The following is an 18,812-nucleotide window of genomic DNA, read 5'->3' as shown; positions in this document are numbered from 1 at the left end:
GTGCAATGCCCCAGGTGGAGGCTCTTCCCTGGGGTACGGGGGGCTGCGGTGTGTAATTCCTGTAGCGTGCGTTACGACGCCAGAATTGCAAAGGTGCCAAATGCCATATAGGCACGTGCGCGGAGCTTTTATCCCTGCTATTATGTTTGAATACCCTCCCTCTCCCCCTGGAAAGCAGTGGTTTGTGTTGCTGCTTTTCAGAAACAAATGTTCATTACGCTGAAATATTTGCACTTTAAATATAGTAAGGCAGGTTTTTTTTTACACAATAGGCTGGATCATTCCCAAAGCAGCTGCCAGCTCTGGGCTCAGTAATAGACTACCACCACCAACAAAAAGAGTTCTTTCCCTCCATTCCTTCGTGTACAATAGCACCTTCCCATCAGCTCCTTGCTCCATAAATTGAGATGCCCATAAATAAACAAACTCTAAACCCCTTTTCCAGTCTCTCGCCTGCCTTCGCTCCACCCTATGTATGGAGGAGAGCGGCAGCACGCACCAACGCAGAGAAGACCTGGCCCATCAATGGGGCTTGGAGGTGTTGGGCTACTCCAAGAAGTCCCCGTTCCTTAACCCTGTGGTGAATTTTTCTCTGTGTTTTGCCACCTTTTCTGGACAACTGTTCAAGATCCAGCAGCCCCCAGAAGCTGTCTGGTTAATTGAGCAGAAAGGATGTTGTACTGTGTCACTCACCAGCACTTGGAAGCTGGAGGCACAATGTGAATTGTGTTCGTGTTCCCTCATCCGGAGATGTGCATCTCTTATTAGATTAATTTTTTTTAATATATGCAGAATATACAGTGGGAACAGCATTAATTCGCACTAATGGTTGTGAGATCCACTGAGAATTAACTGCATTTTTTGTAAATTAGTGAGGAAGCAGATAAACACAATTATTAAAAAAAACCAAGAAAGGTACTTTTGCAACAGCAGTACATGTTACTCATTTATCTGACAAGTGTACTTTACTTTTAATTATATTTCATCATTTGCTAGCAAACGCTCTGCTGGTAGATATTGTAATAATCCTGGTATTTGAGACCTCGCTTTAGCATTTGTTAAACCTTTGTTTGGAAGGGGTATACTGCAGTGGCTGTGATTTTGGGGGGCCCGTGGCCACTCGAGCCTCCTCCTGGAGGCCCCAGATGATGCCTGGGTGCTGCAGAGATAAGCTGTGTACACGTGCTCTGGGAGATGCTCTTGTGCACTCACTGTCCGAACAAAGCAGATAAACACGGGGCGGGAGCAAAGGTAGGACCTGCACCGCGTTTTGTGGGGGGCCCTGAGCGGCGGAGATGCTGAGGTTTGTGGGTGGTCACTCCAGGGGTCTGAAATCAGCCTGGGTTGAGGCAAAGGTTCCTAGGAGACGTGCAGCTTCTGAGTTTTATCCCCTTTTTTTAGATTAGCGAGTTTAACTGCATTAACTTCATTGTGCCACCTCTACGCACCTTTTGCTGTGACTAGTACCAGTGTTGCTCTGTCTGTTGGGGCCAGCTGACCAGCAGGTTGGCTTCTCCATCAGATGCTAAAAATTAATATCCTGCATTTTTTCTGGAGGTGAAGGCACCAGCTCCGGGCAGAAGCTGTGGAGGTGTTTGTGGCCTTTGCTGGGCAGTGGGTGAAGCATGAACGTGATAAAAGTGGCTCCAGAAGAAGAGAGCGGTGCGGCTTGGCCAGCACAGCCAAGCACATCGTGCCGGATGCTCTGCCCTTGGATGGGGCACCTGTATGAGCAGAGCTTAGTCCACAGCTCAGGGCAGGAAAGTCTGGAAAAACCCCGTGAGATGTTCCCATAGGCAGCGCTGTCTGTCCCTGAAACGGGAGGAGTGAAGTGCAGAGCAAGGCGGGTTCGGACTCCTGTGGGACCGGCTGTCCCTGCCCAGGGGTGCGCGGGTGCAAGGTGCAAATCTGCAGGTCTGTTGGAGGAATCTGATCAAGAGGATCCCCCAAGCGACCATCTCTGCTCTAAGATGGGAAGCTCTGGAGGGAGGAGAGGCGGGGCAAGGATGTGCTCCCCACTAGCATCAGGCAAAGCAGGCATGGTCAAGCTGCTGTTACTGGTGATTTCAGTGAAACCCTGCAAGGCTCAGTTTCAGCTTGACTTCATTGCTCTTCTCTCACTTGGGAAGGTACCAGGGCCACAGACAGTCTCTTTGGTCCTTCTCCTTGATATAGGGTGGATTCCCATTTGCCCTTCCCCTGGCAGAGCCTGCCTTCGCCGGGATGCGACCGCAGGGCAGCTCCGCCGGCCATTGGGATGCTCATCGCCCGAGCCGGGTCCCCGTGGGCGGTCGGGGTTTGGGCTCTGGTCTGAAGACGGTGCAGAGAGGGACGTTGTACGTGTGGTGGCTCTGCACTTGCTGGTTTTGAGGGACTTGCCTTTAGCCCGGTGTTTAATTGCAAGGTGCTTTGTGTGTTGGCACAACCCTGGGTGCTCTCAACCTGCAACGCGTGGCAGCCCTTGCTCGCGAGACCTCTTGTGTGCTGGGAGAGACTTACTGTGGATGTGGTGACTTTTTTTTATTTAAAAGCAAGGTGGTTTGCTCTTAACTCAAGCGGATTGTTTCCTCCCCTTTGGAATATGGCTAAAATGTAATTCATGTACCGGGTGTAAATGAGCCGAGCAGGAGGAACACGTGGAGGTGTCTCTAGCAGGCTTGGCGGGGAGGAGGGATGGGGCTCGGTAACTGAAACTCCTCGGAAAAAAAAAAAAAGAAAAAAGCTTTTGTTTTTGTCTCAGCTTTGTACTCAGCCAGCCTGCCCGCATTAGGGAAACATGAGCGCGAGCACGCGAGACCTTATGCATTTTAAAATCTTCCTTCTCTGAGGGCAAGCTCTGGGTTAGTGGGTCAGCTGATTTAGGTGAACCGTTCAGCGTGCATTAAACTCACAACTTATGCAATTTGTGCTGGCTTTAAAAAGAGCTAGCAATGAGGTGCTCAATAAAATCACCTCCAGCCCTCCCCTTTCAGTTCACTGCAAATAAATGCCTTTTTTTACACCATAAAAATGGATTAGGACTAATTTTGAATTGTTATCCTAGCAAGATGTGCAGCTCAGGATATGCAGGCATGTTCGGTGTGATTGAGGTTTGTGTATTTTGGTGCTTGCATACAGCTGGTGCCTGGGAGACCATTCAAATAAACATTTACTGGAACATCACACTGCATGTCTGAACGGCACAGAAAGGCTGATTGGCAGGTTCACTCCTTCTTTTTGTTTCCGTTTTTGGATGAAACAGCAAAACAAAATTCAGCGTGGCTTAAAAAAAAATAAAATTATATGGAAATGTGACTTTTTGTCTGACTCATTATTTTTTTTTTTAATGCAGAAGAGTCAGAGATTTTAAAGTTACGGTTCCCACAGCAACTGTAACTCTCGTCTCTTGTGCATGTGTTATACTTTGCAGGACTGTATATGCTATAAAATTTATGCCCAATGTGTGTATGTACGGCATGGCAAGCACAGCAGCCGCTTGCTTGCGTGTGACAGATCTGCATGGGCTTGATGGAGCAATCCTATGGGAACCCTTCCTTTTAAACCTCTGGGCCGGATCCTGCACTCCCTTGCACCAGTGTAAGCCCTTATGGAGAGGGTGGTTCATAGGTGCTGACGGCTCTGGGCAGGTTTAGGTGACACGGTTGTGATAACAACAACAGAAGACAGTGCCCCATCATTGCTGGAGCTCGGTGATGTTGTAAGAGCTGTGGAAAGAGAGGGGGGGGGGAAAAAGACATAATACAGTTCTCTTCGGGCCACAATTCAGGCAGCCATCCCTGCTCAGCAAAGTGCTGAGGCGTGTGCTTTAGTCTCATGGACTGTAATGGGAATTAAACATATATCTAAAGTTAAGCGTGTGGTTAAGCACCTTGGTGAAGTGGTGCTTGAATGGGGATTTGAAGTGTACAAGGAGAAAATGCTGTATTTTTTAGTAGATTAGCCTTATGTCATTGTTGTCTTTATGAAGAGGTGAGGTCGAGTTGTTTTGAGCTCAGGACCGGATCCAGATCCTTTTGGAGCTGGAGTTTGGGTTTTTCTTGTTTGTTGTGTGTGTGGTTTGTTTTTTTTTTTTTTTTTTTTCAGTCCCGGTGTTCATCTCATCCTCACTAGCCTTCATGCTGTCTTGCTGTCTGTCCTTGGTCTCCTCCTCATGCTCTGCCTCGGTTTCCCTGTCTGATGCTCACCTGCCCGTGGGCTCATTTACTGACCCCCGCAGCACGTGGGGGTACGTGCTGTCAGAGCGGGTTCTGGATTCACGGACAGGGGTGGGCAATGTGTCCTCCAGACAGAAGCTGCCTGCTGTCAGGAAGGGCAGCTGGAGGAGAAGGGAGTTGGCAGGACCCCCTCATCCCCGAGGCGTGCCAGCGCTGCTCTGCATTTTGGGCAGGTGACCTCCCGTGACCGAGATGTCCCAGCTTTCCTGGGAGCATCACGCTTCTTGCAGTTGTGTTTCTTCTTGAGCGGTCCTCACTGCAATTCAAGCTCACAACTTCTCGTGCCATCCACCATGGATGCAGGAAGAGGGTAAGCATCCTTCCATCCTTGGTGTACGCTGACATTTCCCTTCTGCTGGCAGAGGCTGTGTGAGGACCGAGCAGGCTTGGTCAGGTGTGGGTCCGTGGGACCATCTCCTGAGGCAGGATCCAGCGCCTTCCCGAACTCCAGGTGCTGCTGCTCCATTTCTATCCATGAGCCCTGCTTTCCTCCTGTAGCAGATGTGGCTGCTTCTTGCAAAGCCTCTTTCCCAAAGCCCTGTTTCTCTCCTGTCCTCTCCTTCCTTGCATGGTTTTGGTTGGCTTCGATAACCCTTCCCTGCGCTCCTGTACGATGTGCATTAGTGGATGGGGTGATCTGGGGCCTCTTTCTTCCACCTGTCTCCTCTTATCACAAAGCTGAAGGGATGTTGGTATTTCTGAGACCTTTCTGCCTTTTTAGACTTGGTTGCGATGGGCCAGTGTGTACGGACACGAGAGCGGGAGGGTGGAGAGGCAGACAGAGGTGCTGGGGGTGAAGAAACCTTGATTCTGCAGGGAACAGCTCAAACTCCCCCCATTATGGGGACGACAGCCGGAGGCTGGTGTTATGCCTGCTCTAGGGGAGAGCACGCTATATAACATCCTTTCTCCCTGCCCTGCTGTTTCTTTAAAGCCGGAGGGATCGAGTGCTGTCTGCGGGTATGTCCTGCACCCCGGGAGGGCGAGGAAGCAGCAGGGTGCAGAGGAGGTCATGATAAATGGCAGTGTGCAGGAGAGGGAAGACTCCAAGAGATGTCTGCAGAGATCAGCCTTATTTTTCATCGTTAATGATCTGAAAGAAGGTGCAAACAGCATGTTAATTAAGATTTGTAGAAGAAATATTTAAATTGAGAAGTGCAGCAAAGAGAGAAAGAGCAATAAGGCAAAGGAGTCCTAGGGAAAAGCTGGTGCGGTGTGGAGCGGAGGTTTGATCTGGAAAGGGAAGAAGCAGATGCCATGCAACCCAACACGTTAAATGTGATATTTTTCTTCCAAAGTTGTCCTGAGCGTAGCTTGGTTGGGGTGCGGGTATGGGGGTCCTGGTGCAGGGTCTGGCCTGAGCAAGGGACCTTCTGGCAGAGCTGGGAGGGAGAGGACGGACAGACCTGGGGCTACCCCCCGGCCAGCCTGGGCACCGACGGGTGTCTTCTCTGAGTTTGGCTGCAGCAGAGGGTTTGTCCGAGAGGATTGATTGCCAATTAACAGACACTCTTGTAACTGGTAATGTGGATGATCCCAGCTCTGGTTGTGGTTCACCCTGGGACATGGCCTCAGAGGATCTGTGCCTGGGAGCAAGCCTCTGCGTACTGAAGTGGCATTTATAGGGTCTCTGTGCTGCCTTTTGCCATTGCTTTTAGTTAAATTAATTAGAAATCCGTTAGCTCAAATTACAGCATGGCTAAAACCTAATGCAAACGTTTGCTACACCTGCTCATTGAGCACTGCTTTATTATAGCCCTTGGCAATGGCAGAGACGAGCCGGGAGAGGTTTGCGCACTGAGCTGCGGAGGTCCGAGGTTTGGTCCTTGCTGGTGGCATCTCCCCCTTTGGTCTGTGTTAGGTGGACGTGCCTTACCTGCCAGCTTGTGTCCACGGTCCAGTGGTGCTTTCTGCATCTGGGTTGACCTGGGAGGGGATGAAGTATCTGAAAGAGAGGTAAGATGCTCTAGACCTGAATGCTGTGACTCATGCAGAAACGCAGGGAGGACAAAATTGGGGGACTGGAAGACCAGAAGGGACTGTGGGGTCGTCTGCTTTGTCCTCCAGTGCCTCACAGGGTGCAGGAATTCCCTGAAGCCTTTATTTCTCATTTGAAATAAAACATAACTTTTCTAAAAGCATCCAGGCTTGATTTAAAAAAAAAAAATAAAATAAAATAAAATTGACAGTGATGGATAATCCACTACAACCCTTGGTAAATTGTTCTAGTGTTTAATTACCTTCACGGCCAAAAAGGAAAGAAACGAAAAAGTACACAGTGTGAAGAGCTCTGAGGATTGTGTGGTTATCGCTGATACCTGTTTGCTTACCGTGGCTCGCCCGCTGGGACTGCACAGGGCGATGTGATGCTCCGGCATCAGGGTCCTGCTCGTCCCAGCTTTCTGAAGCTGCAGGGCGCGATGAGGGGGTCTTTGTGTGCAGGGTTTGTGCTGGCAGAGCCCGAGTGTCCCGGGGGACTGTCCTTGGAGCGATGGCCCTGGGCTGCGAGAGCCCTGTTTCACCCAGCAGCAGGTAGTTTGCGATGGGGCTGGTTGTCAGCACAATGTGGGACAATAATTGTTTTTGGATGTCGTGTGGGAGCAATAGTGGCTTCAAAGTTGGAAAAGAAATAGGGATATTTTCCCCCCAGGGCAAAACTTTGTATCAGTGTTCAGAGGAAGCAGCAGAAGGGGTTCAGGTCAGCGCCGGGCTGAATGCTGCGCTGATTTGCACTGACTTCTGCTTTGCTCAGCCCAAGCCATGTTCTCCTCCAGCCTGGGACCTTCTGTGACTTCAGCCCCTTTTGGCATGGCAGCTGGCAGGCCGTCAGGGCTTGCTTTCATAACGGCTGGGCTGCATCGCTGCAGTTGCGCTGTGTTTGACTGCAAAGCTGCAGGGCTGGAGGACTCCTGTGAGGAGCCATGCCAAGTCCACCTTGCTATGGGGAGCAGCAGGGAGCAGACCTGACCAAGGAGCCCGGGCAAAGTTGGGAAAGGTCAGAGCCTGTTGCAAGAAAGAGTTTGTCCAGACCCCAGAGGAGCAGCAGGACTCCCTCATCTTTCACCGCTTTGGTAGAGAAGGGTGGTGGCTTGTGTTGAAAGATGCACATGCATCCTCTTGCTGCTCAGAAATTGTTCAGCATCTCAAACAGATGTCCAAAGAATGATCGCCCTCCAGGTCGGCAGCTTGGCAGCCTTCATAATTTATATGAGTGTCCAGTCTCTTGGGCTTCGAGGTGGCTTCTTCCATCGGTTTTCCTTCAGTGCTTCAAGTAAGTGCGAGCCTTGCTGCTTTCCAGCTTCAGCTGCGGTATGCTCCCGTGCCACGAGCCCTGCAGTTCTGCACACGCATGGGTTGTCCCCACCAGCTCTCTTCTCCCCCATCCTCCTCCTCCCATCGCTCCTCCTCACCTGTGGGTCTCGGCAACCCTCTGGCCCCTGGCAGCTCCCGCTCGGCCGGCGCAGGGCACGCGGGAGCACCGCGGGAAGGACATTACGTGGGAGAATATGCATGTTCACAGCTCAGAGGATTAAAGACCCATGTTCTTATCACTGCAGAACAGAGTATTATAAATCCAGCCTTAGAATACCAAATCCCTGTGCGGCTCGGCCATTGTTTGGGAATATTAAAAAGCTCGGAGACAGAAATAATCAGTTTCCGAATGACACATTGTCAAATAAAACATTTCTCATATTATCCCTTCCTTCCCCTTTCTCTCTCCTGCTCCCTCAGTTGGATAATTTAATGTGAAAAATAGATTAAAATGAGGCTGGCTTGAATGCCTTCTAAGTTTGACTTTTTTTTTTTCCTTCCCCTTTTCCCCAGGAAGCTCTCCCGGCGTGTGCGGCGTGGTTAAACAAGCAGCTGCCCGCGCGGGGTCAGGGACGAAAGGAACGTGTTGAAACTGAGCCTCCTGCTATGAGCCCAGGAGGGCTCACCCGCCGGGCTGGCACAGGCACACCCAGCCTTTCCCAGGCAGAGAGGGGGCCATTGTCTCGGTGGCCGGCAGAGCAGAGATCTCTGGCTCATCCCCAAAGGATGCGAGAGCTGCGGCTGGCCTGGGCTGGGAGCCCTCGGCTTCCTTGGGCTGACCCTGTTGTTCCCGAGCCGGCGGCGGGGCTGGGGGGGAACAGCATGCTAATAATCTCTGTGCCTCTATGCCTTTTTGTAATTTCTCCCAAGCAGAGAGATCTTTAATTTAATATGCTGACAGGTTTATCTGCTCCAAGCCGTTTCCCGGGGGCAGATGCAAGGTGAGCCCAGCCAGGCAGATGCATGGCCCTAGCACTGCCACGGGTGCCCGGACCCCTTCCCTGGGTCCAGCTGGCAAAGCTGCTCCTCCTGCAGGGCTTTCTCAGTCACCCTGGCCCTTTCCGAGCATCTGGGTTGTCTCCGGTTGTGCTTTTCCAGGGAGGGCAGGTGCCTGTGGGTGTGCAGTGCTCTGCCCTGCTCTGCCCTGCAGCCACTTCACAGTTGCAGAGAGCACCCAGGCATGAGCGACGTCCAGCCAGGCGGCTCAGGGGCTTGGTGGTGAGGCCTTGGAGAAGGCTTTTCCCAGTGGTCATGTTCCATGAGTGTTGTTCTGAAACCCTTCTGTAATGTGAGAGCTCTTGCTTTGCTGGAAGGATGCCGGCACACAAGCTGATTTTGCAGTGTCGTTCGTCATGTTGAAGTTCATGGCCCTGCTGTGTCCTTGTCACCGGGCCTCCCTTTTCAGAGGGTCTGGTGTGCCATGGTTTCTCTCCTGCGAAGTGGGCTCCCAAGGAAATGGCCCCTATTTGGTGCCGAGGGGTGCGGGTGGCTCACGCTGGGGAGCTCCTGTGATGCTTTGGGGTCTCTGTGCATCAGGCGCTGCGCAAACCTGAGGAAACACGTTTCTGCTCTTCCAGGCCGAGGTGTCCACGCTGTTTCTTGCTTCTGAGCGTGGAAGGCCAGGTAGGGTCCTCGTCCCACTGGTCCTTCAGGTGCTCTGGTACTGCAGGCCATGAACCCGGTTGGCTCGGCGAGCCCTGCCCTTCTGCCACACAGAGATCCCCGAGCATCTCCTGGACGCTAAACCGGCTTTCCTGATGGTGCATGTCACCTAAATTAGGGAAGTCAAGCTGAACAATGTCCTTCTGAATCCCTGAGCCCTTCTTCCATTAGTGCCAATTTGGGGGGAGAGGTGGGGGGGTCCTGATGGGAGATGCTGGGATGGGCTCCTCTCTGCGGCGGGTCATAGTGCCGGCGTGGTCCAGGGAAGCGTCTCTCCTCTCCTCTGCTCCTGAGGCCTCTCCCCCAGCTAACTCATCCTGTGAGCTGCAATTTTCAATGCCGCCTCATTACAGCTGATCCTGTTTACGAGTCAGAGCCACGCTCTGGGTACAGCACGGTGCTTTGTATCGAATGCAGATGAAATATTTGAATGTCTCCGCTTTGTTTTTGCGCACTCTGTAAAGTTCTGAGCTGTGGCATCCCCTGTGCCAAAGAAATGCCTGCCCTGCCCTGGCTGTTCCACGTCACGCTGCAAAGCCCCGATTGCTCACGCTGCTCCTGATTTACATGCCCTGCTTTGCTTGTCTGCCACGGGATAAAATTGCTCCGACGCAGCGGAGATTAAGAGGCTGGAAGCTGGCGCACGCACAGCTGCTGCCTGCGCGGGGCTGAGCGACTGCGGCTGAATTTAACATCCAGAGCAGCCAGAGGCAGGGCTGGCTCCCTTGGGAGGAGAGGCCACTTCCATGGACATGTAGATATTTAGGAAGTTTATTTTTTTGGTAAAGATTCCCCCCCTCCCCCCCATAGTAATGTAGTTGGGAGCTGTACTGAATAAAATTTGGACATGGGGGAAGGGGAGAGCTTTGCAGAGAAGGTCTTGGTCTTGTTGTGCTGTGCCCCCAGGTCTGCAGCTGAAGTCTCATTGAAATCATAGGCAAATCACAACCAGAAATGATGGAGCTGGGGGAACCGTGTCCTGGGGAGCGGCGGTTGCGTGGTGCCAATTTGTTGCACCATCGTTTGTGTGAAATGTTGTGTGCCTCTGCTGAGGCTTTACTGCTCCCGTGTCGGTGGCTGGGTTGTTTTAACGAGGTTTTTTTTCTCTTAAGTGGTGGGATGCGATTGCCTCCTTTCCCATCTCCCCATGCAGGGCGGGAGGGGGAGCTTGCCCACCTCAGCCCCTGTGCACCGTGGGTGGGCTTAGGGCTGGGGGGACCCAAGGGGTGCGTGGTAAGAACAAAGTCCTTGGGAGAGCGGCCAAAATAACTTGGGCAGAGCTGAGCTGGGGGTGTCACTGTGCTGTCCCTGGCCAAAGGCCACCACTGGCGCCCTGCTGCTCCTGCCTGTGACATCCCGCCCCAGAGGTGGCTGCTCCATGAACCCACCCGTGTGCGGTTCATGGAGCATTGATGAAAGGGTGCTCTGGGGGTGGAAGAGGAGAGGGTCCATGGATGTTGGCTGCAGCATCTCCTGACCCGTCCCTGTGCCCCGTGCATCTCCTGACCCGTGCCCTTTTGCTCTCCTCTGCAGGGTGGGCTGATTGCACTGCTCCTGCTCCTCTTGGTCTTCACGGTGGCTCTGTACGCCCAGCGGCGCTGGCACAAGCGCCGCCGCATCCCACAGAAGAGCGCCAGCACGGAGGCCACCCACGAGATCCACTACATCCCCTCGGTGCTGCTGGGCCCCCAGGCCCGCGAGAGCTTCCGCAACTCGCGCCTCCAGGCCCACAACTCAGTCATCGGGGTGCCCATCCGCGAGACCCCCATCCTGGATGACTATGAGGATGAGGAGGAGGAAGAGACGCCGCGGCGGGCAGAGCCCAGTACCAGGGAGGATGAATTTGGCAGCCAGGTGACACGGACGCTGGAGAGCCTGGGCCGGGGCGGGGAGGAGAAGCCCGACTACGAGAAGAAAGGTTTGTGGCTTTTCTCTCTCCTCTTTCCCTCTCCCCATCCCCTGCCAGGGTGTCTGTCCTATGCGGTGTCACCTAGAGAGGATGGCTCATCCATGTATATAGCCCCTGTGGCTGGTGCTTGGCTCTCTAGGCTTTGGTCCTCAGCTGTCATCTACAAGGTGGTTTGCAGACCTTGTCCTGAAGCTGCCCTTCCTGAGAGGGCAATTGCCTTTGGATGGTGCTGGGGAAACTGAGGCACAGTAGCTGTGAGCCCTCAGCTGTTATGTCCAGCCCCAAGGATCAGGTCCCCTGGTCTCACAGCACTCCCTAACTGTGCTTTGCTGTTGGTTTAGGTGGCACAGGAGCGTGTGAGCTGTGTGCTTGGGAGATCAACGGAGATGTGGATTCATAGGATTTGACCCGTCCCCTTTGTCACGTCCTCTTCCAAAACCAGTCTCCCATTTCTAGTGCGAGCCTGCCTGGCGAGATGGGAAGCTGATGACTCTACTTTCAGGCTTGGTGGTGTATCTGGTCCTAGCAATGACAGAGACCTCTGTGAAACCCCCAGCGGGTTAGGGGATGCCTGGCTGGGGGAGCAGAGCTGGCATTTCCCCAGGGAGGGGAGTTGCTGTTTTGCTGTGGGCTTGTGCAGCACCGTGCACAGGGCAGCACGGAGGAGTCATTCCTACTGCTCCAGCAGCGCTGGAACTCCTGTCTCCTCAACAGGATGGAAATGCTGGGATTCATATCTACTTCTTGTTGTGGGTGAGTGCTAGCACATGGGCATCAATCAGGTCGGTCTTCACTCTCTAGGTGGCAGAAATGTTCATTGCCTTGCTGTTGAGTAGGGCATCAGTTCTAGTGAGCGAACGTGTCGGTGTGCTGGGGCTCGCCAGCCTGCTGAGCCTTGATGCTCCTCTGAGAGCTGCTCCATAAAGCTGTATTTTCCACTAGCGGCAAAACATCCCCAGTGCTTTATTCTCTGGGCAATCAGACAAATGATCCTGTAGTCACCTGCAAACAAAGTCATCAGGGCTGTAGATTTAAGGCAAGCACGTAGGAGCACTGTGTGGAGCTGGAAACAGCAGATCAGAAAATTCTCGTTGTGAGAAGAAGTGTAGAGCTGAATCTGTGTGGATCTGATGGACAGGCACAGACCTCAAATGTGAACTGTTTCCTACTCGTGGTGTTTGGCATGGCAGGTAGAGCGTTATATAGCATCTGTAGGTCAGATCAGAAAGAAGCCTATACAATTCCGTAAGCGTGGGTTCTGGCTGCTGCCTGTCCCTGTGGTGCTGGCTGCTTGTAAGGTATGACAGTGGATAATGCTGCTGTTGTAAGGTATAAATCCCCTGGTAGTAGCTGCAGGGAGCTGGGCGGTGAGAGCTGGGCTGGGGTGCCCGTTTCTGAGTAGGCGAGGTGCTGCGGATGCTTTGTGCCACCCCTGAAGGTGCTGGGCTGGGACTTGGAGGAGCTCTGGTCCCTTTGGGGTTTCCCCTCCCTGAAGGTGCTAGGCTGGGATTTGGAGGAGCTCTGGTCCCCTTGGGGTTCCCCCTCCCCGAAGCTCTGCCCAGCTCAGAAAGAAAATAGTGGTGGCGTCCCTCTGGGTAAAGCAGTTCAACATCAGCACAGCAAATAACCGAAGGTTGGATACAATAGGACAGACAGACAGGGTCCTCTGCCGTCACAGTGTACGTGATGGCATCTGTTGCTGGCTGTACAAGGTATGCGGGAGCAGAGGGGAGCCCATATGGACAGGGCTTGGTAGCGCTCCTGCAGGCTGAGCAGCTGGGGAGGAGTGTTACCGGCTATCAGCCTGTACGGCTTCTCCTGGGAGAGGAGGAGAGACCAAACCATGGGTGACAGATGCTGGTGGTGTCTGTTAATGCACTGCTGGAAGGCACTCGAGCTCTAGGAGGAGGCCAGCGCGAGAGCCTATATAAGGCAGTCTAGACTGGCTGCTCTTTATTTAGTTGTTCTCTTAACTAAAAATTAAAGCTCGTGCTTCCAAACCATGTGGCTCTGCTCTCTGCACTTGGAGAACCATCGCCGAGAGGGCCAGGCAGGGCCTGGGTGCTGCCCCCCTGCCTGTGCGTGGGGACGGAGAGACCGCAGTCCGCACAGGTACAACTGCGTGACTCGGGGGGGATGTTTCTCCTGCGCGGAGAAGAACGGTGCTTTCCCCGGAGTGTTTCGGCTAATGCACACTTGATTGCCTGCGTTTTTAAAGTCTGTCTTTCAGAAGCTGCAACACCCACCTCTGCTTATTGAAATGTCATTAGAAGCCATTTAACATCGTTCACCTGCAATGCACAGTAAAATGCATTTGAATAAACAAAAGCAAAGTAACAGTAGTGCTAATTGCTGAGTGAATCCAGCAGGAGCAAGGAAGGGATGCACCAGCTCCCTATGTGCGGGGAAGGGGCTCTTGGGGTGATGCTGGACTGTCCTTCCCTTCTTCCCGTGAGCATGTGGGATTCCCATAAAGACTGGGTGGTCCCTGTTGGAGCACCCGTGGTGGCAGTGCTGGGGCACAGGGACTCTTCTCGGCTCTGTGGAAGAGACAGTGCAGCTCTGAGCATCGGAGACGGGGAGAGCCCCGATGATGCATCGTGTCTGGAAAGCAGGTCGCTGCACCTGCGATGGTCGTAAGTGGTGGCTGAGGTTGTGTTTCTTCTACCCTTAAAGTGCTTTTTACTCTTTGCTCTTTTTAAGCAAGGTTATTATGACGGTGATGGTTATCGTTGCTCAAATGAACATGGAGGTGCCCGGGTGTCCATCTGCCATCCTCGAGTGCTGATCTGAGCATCCCTGTTGGCATCCCCCTTTGTGTACGGCTGACTGTTACCAGCCCACGATGTCAAGAGATGTTTCCCCAACCCTCTGCTCAGTGATAATGAACAAATGAAAGCCTTCGTATATCGTAACTGAGCTGCCTTTTTTATTCTTTCATATTCTCTTCTTTGTTTTGCTTTTCTATAAATTATTTAGAGTTGTGTGAGTGGAGAAGACAGCAGTAACTGCATTTCAGTCCTCTTCAAAACATAATAGTAAACAAGATCTAGGGCAGAATATTAAACTATCTGAGGGCTTCAGGAATTGGCAATAAAGAACTTCTTACACTGACTGAAAAATCCCCTCAAGCTGGGGCTGCAAGCTGCCTGCAGGGCCAGGGCTACCCCAGGCTGTGAGATATGTTCACAAATGCTCCCACCAGTTCAGCTTGTGATGCCGTCGGGCTTTGCACCTTGGATCGAGGCAGGTTCGTGTCTTGCCTGGTCTCATCCTTCCAAACCGTGCCGGTTCACCGTTGTGTTTCCTCCCAGACGGACACTCTTGGATGAGGCTTTGCTCAAGGAGTCAAGCTACAGTATGTGCTAGTTGCTCCTCTCTGCTGAAGCTGGCCAGAGCCTGCATTGCCAAGGACGAGGTGGCTGTAGTTCAGATCTAGGGTTTTTACGCTAGAAATATAAATATATGTGCTGTGGGCTTTGCACTCCGACCTGGTTTGCGCACGCATTGGGAAACGCAGTGATTCGGGAGGCGTTGGACGTGCTGCACACACAGGCGCTTCGACCTGCCTGCGAGCAGCAGATGCAGCCGGGGTTCCCACGGGGATGCGGCAGGTGGGGTGGAGAAGCTCTGCAGTTGGTGTGAGCAGACACCACGTACCTGGAGATCCCCAGGGACTGGAAATCAGTTCTGCTTGGGCACGGTTTTATAGGTGGATTGAAGACAGATACATCAAGGGAAACCCAGCTGGAGCATGGCCCTAGCTCGAGGACAGGGTCAGCCTTCCCCCCCGGTGCCCGGCTGCCTGGCTGGAGCTGCCAGGTTTCAGTGCGATCACCGGGGCCGGGCAAGGAGCTGTGCCGGCATCCCGGGGAGTCCATCAGCGCCCAAGGGAAAAGCTCTTTGCTGCTCTTGCAGTGTAGCGTTGTGATAAGACATCAGCTGGGACTTGTCAGCAGGTTCCAAACGGTATCATCTCTGGGGCTGTCACTAGAGGCTCTTTCAAGTGTCACTTCCCAGCATTAATTACCAGAGATGGCAAATCCGATGAAGATGGAGCATTTCAGCTCGCCCTCCACCTGCCTGTGCTGCTTGCTTTCCCCCCACATGCCGGGCAGTGATTGATTTGCAGGTGCCGGGTCACGCCGGTGGCGGGTGCTTTCCATCATTTGGGATTCGTGCACCCTGCGCTGTGTGGCTGTTGGGCTTCCTCGCCCTTTCCACGAGGAAGAATGTGGGGTTTTTTTTATTCCCCACGTGGAGCTGCTGGATGTATCGGGTCAGGCAGGGAATTGCACTGGACCACTCTGCTGCGTACAGCCCTACAAAATGGGAGAGAAGTCCCAGCCCGGGAGGTTGAGCAGCACAAATGTTTTGCAAATCACGGGCAAGCAGAGCGTGGATCAGCGAGCCAAACTTTCCTCCCAAGTCTCAGGCAGCGCTCTGCGGGGATGCGGATGGGAGGGCTGCTCCTGCATGGTGCCAGAGCATCTGACGTGAAGCCCAGCACAAACAAAACACGGGAGCAGTGTGCTGAATAATGACATCTAGCAACAAGCGTGTCTGAGTGATAAAGTTAATGAAATTACAGGTTCTGACCTGATACCAGGCTCTGCTGTGGGTAGATAAACAGCAGGGCAAAGATGAGATGTTTATTTCTCCCTAGCTGCAGTTGTAATCTGGATGTGCTGTGCAGGGCCATTAACATTATTACTGTTATGCAAAATCATTTTTGACTTGGGGGAAAAAAAAAAGAAAGAAAAATCCCCCAACTCCCTAGAAAATGGAAAGCTGACAAAATTAGAATTGCAGCAGGAGCACAAACTGACCTGGTGACATTGTACAGAGCCCAGATGAATTTAGACAGAAGAAAAATCCGAGGCAATTTAAGAAGAAAAGTAGTCTTTTCTTTTTTTTATTAATATAATAAAATGAAATGGGGCGAGGAAGGAGGCAATAGCCAGGCAGTCCTAATTAGCCAAAAGGATCCCTTTGTGCTGGTGTGGAAAGGGGGCTGTGCCGTCTCCTCGCGGTTTTGGGTTCTCTCTAGCAATTAGAAGGTCTCCGGGGTTTCGTGCCCCGTAGGTGTGCGTGATGCCAAGTGTGGGGTGCGGTTTCTGGGGTCTTGGTCTTTGCTGGGGAGGCCCCTGTGTCCAAACCCAGTCCCTGTGTGTACACAGCGTTCTGCGATTAAGGGGATTTGGGTAAATTTGTGCAGGTGATGTCACTGTCCTCACTGCCTCTGTCCTCGCTTCTCTGGGTAGTTTCCAGTCCATGCTCCTGATGATTTCTGCTCTCCTGCTTTTCCCGAGCAGGTGGCCTCAAGCTCCAGCCCTTTGGGAATTCCTAACTTGCTTTTATCTTTTAATATACCTGGCTCTCATCTTTGCCGACAGGGTTTCATCCTACAGCAGCAGGAGCCCTTTGCTTCTGTACATCAAGTGCTGTTTGAGGGGGTTTGGCCCCCAGTCCATCGCAGGCAGCACCACAACATCCCCAGATGGGACACGTTGGATGCACAGAGGTAGAATTAGTAAATTAAGGCAGATAAAAGTCCAGCAAGCCTGAATACAGGGTTACCTACAAGTTCTCCAACGAGAAGATTTTGCCAAACCAAATCTCCTAAGGATCAGTGAGAAGCAGAACTTCTGCCTGGTGAAAACTGAGGAGAAAATAGATGTCAGACTTGAAAATCGAGTATCTGCTATTCCAGTCCTGCAACAAAGGACCCATCTTTATTTTCTCAGTTTCTTTCATGTTCAAAAAAAGAACTTTTCAAGCAGGTCTTTGTGCTGGCTTCACGGACTCTGCAGTCTGGGTATGACCTTCAAGTCTAGACAGGAGACAGGACTTTATTACCGATGGTACTGATGATTAATACCGTAGGCATATCAAAGGTGTGGTTGTGCAATCATCTTGAATTCATATCTCCTGGACTTTCTTCTCACCTGCTGTGTTAACTTAGGTAAATCTCTGAAGTTTCTCTTACTTAATCCATGGATGCTTTTCTCTGTAGTGGTAGCAAGAGGCTTTTGAGCATGCCTGAAAGATGGTCTGGCACCTAGAGTGAACCTGGAGATGTAGATCCAGCTCCACTCTGCCATCAGCTGCTTTGGTAACCCTGGTCATGTCACTTAATGGTCCAGTCATCATCCGTGGGTTGGAGAGGGGAGCCAAGCCGGACAGCAGACAGGGCAGCACAAGGAAACGTTAAACTGCTAATGTAAGGGGTTGTGGTCCCAGCAGCCTCCCAGCCAAACTGCTCTGGGTGACGCAGTCTGGGAGAACTGCGGGAGAAGGGTTTTTGGCTGGGGAGACAGATGGCTTAGGTTTGAGATAACACCAAAAGACAGGCAGGGGAAGGGTCCTGGTGATGAGGAGAGGGAGCTTCCTATGCCACCCACCAACGATGGAGCAGCTGTTCTGGTGGCTGCATCTCGGTCATCATCTTCACCTCCCAGTGAAGACTCCTCTAGGGGAGAGGTAAGTCAGCGCTCTGGCCCAAGGTCGTGGTGTCGGGGCTGGGGAAAGGGACATTTTGGGGGCTGAGATGTGGAAGAGGAGGGCAGGTAGTTAAGCTGTGCCCTAGAGTTGCTATTCCTTACAAATATATGAGGTCTGCAGTGAGCAGAGGTGAGATTTCAAGACAGGGTGTGAGTCAGAGGCGATGCCCTCGTAACGGGCAGGGTGATGGTGTTCTCCTCTGTGATGGAGAAGGGAGAGCCCATGGGCAACGGGAGCGAGATGACCGTCCTGGTGTTGCCATCCCCGAGCTGACAGCCCAGCATCCTTGAGGGGACATCTGCACCCAGCCGGGCTGGTGGCTGGCTGCCAGCAGGGAGATCCCTGCCGTGCCGGGCTGTGCCGTCCCCGGTGCCCACGCCGCCCTGCTGGGGCTGGGAGCTGCTGTCTGCAGCTGCCGTTTGCTCGGGCAGGCAGATGCAGTGCCATCCTGAATCCAAGCATTAACCAGAGGCTTTCTGAGCCTTTAATAAAACGATGGCTTAATGTTTGCTGGGGCTGGAAGCTAAAATGGGACAGTACCTCAGGCCGGCATCTGATATGTCTTGGGGCCCCGTCTTCCTTCCAGTGACCTGATGGGATCATGACCCTCTTTGTACGTGATCAGCTTTTCCCAGCTCTAATCCCCGCCAACTCCTTACGTAATTTACAGAGACCTTTGAAAATGTATATTCACATAGCCTGCCCGTGGAAAGTGTTTTTTTTTTTTTTTGCAGTCCACTATTCCTGGCTGAAAAACCCAGCTGCAAATTTCAGCTTTAAAGAAATAAGAAAAAATGAGGCCCAACAGGGTAGGAATCGGGTCCCATTTCGGGAATACATTTAAATACGTGCTTAGCTAGTGTCTCTAGTTATTAGAGAAGTTAAACATATCGTTACATCCAACATGCTTAATTCCAACTGCTTTGAGTGCATTAATGAAGAGAATAGGGGCCCCAGTTGCAGAGGTTACAATGGTTACGCCATTGGGTCCTTCAGTTTTATAGTGATGCCAGCTCTGGCTTCAATATTGATTTGAAAATGTCCATACCTGCCAGGGAGAAGCTTTGCTTTCCAGAGAGATAAACACAGTCATAATTAATATCTTAATTGCCTTTCGAGTTCTGAACACAGAGCTGCCAGGCTGGAGTTTTAGGTTTGTTTCGATCACGCTGAACTGGCTGCCTCCATCCCAAATTTGGGTTGTCCCCATC

At 52.3% G+C, this 18,812-nt stretch overlaps 1 protein-coding gene across 1 annotated transcript in view; it reads left to right on the top strand.

Moving 5' to 3' along the window:
* Nucleotides 1–18,812, top strand: part of ASTN2 (astrotactin 2) — a 364,218-nt gene that overhangs the window by 82,139 nt on the left and 263,267 nt on the right. The window contains exon 3 of the mRNA XM_076355678.1: nt 10,722–11,106. Coding sequence (XP_076211793.1) covers nt 10,722–11,106 — 385 coding nt within the window. The remainder of the gene's footprint in view (nt 1–10,721; nt 11,107–18,812) is intronic.

Source organism: Aptenodytes patagonicus, chromosome 18 (genome assembly GCF_965638725.1).
Source record: "Aptenodytes patagonicus chromosome 18, bAptPat1.pri.cur, whole genome shotgun sequence".
In the NCBI taxonomy this organism is placed as follows: domain Eukaryota; kingdom Metazoa; phylum Chordata; class Aves; order Sphenisciformes; family Spheniscidae; genus Aptenodytes; species Aptenodytes patagonicus.
The sequence above is the reverse complement of the archived record's forward strand: the minus strand, read 5'-3'. Positions and strand labels throughout refer to the sequence as shown.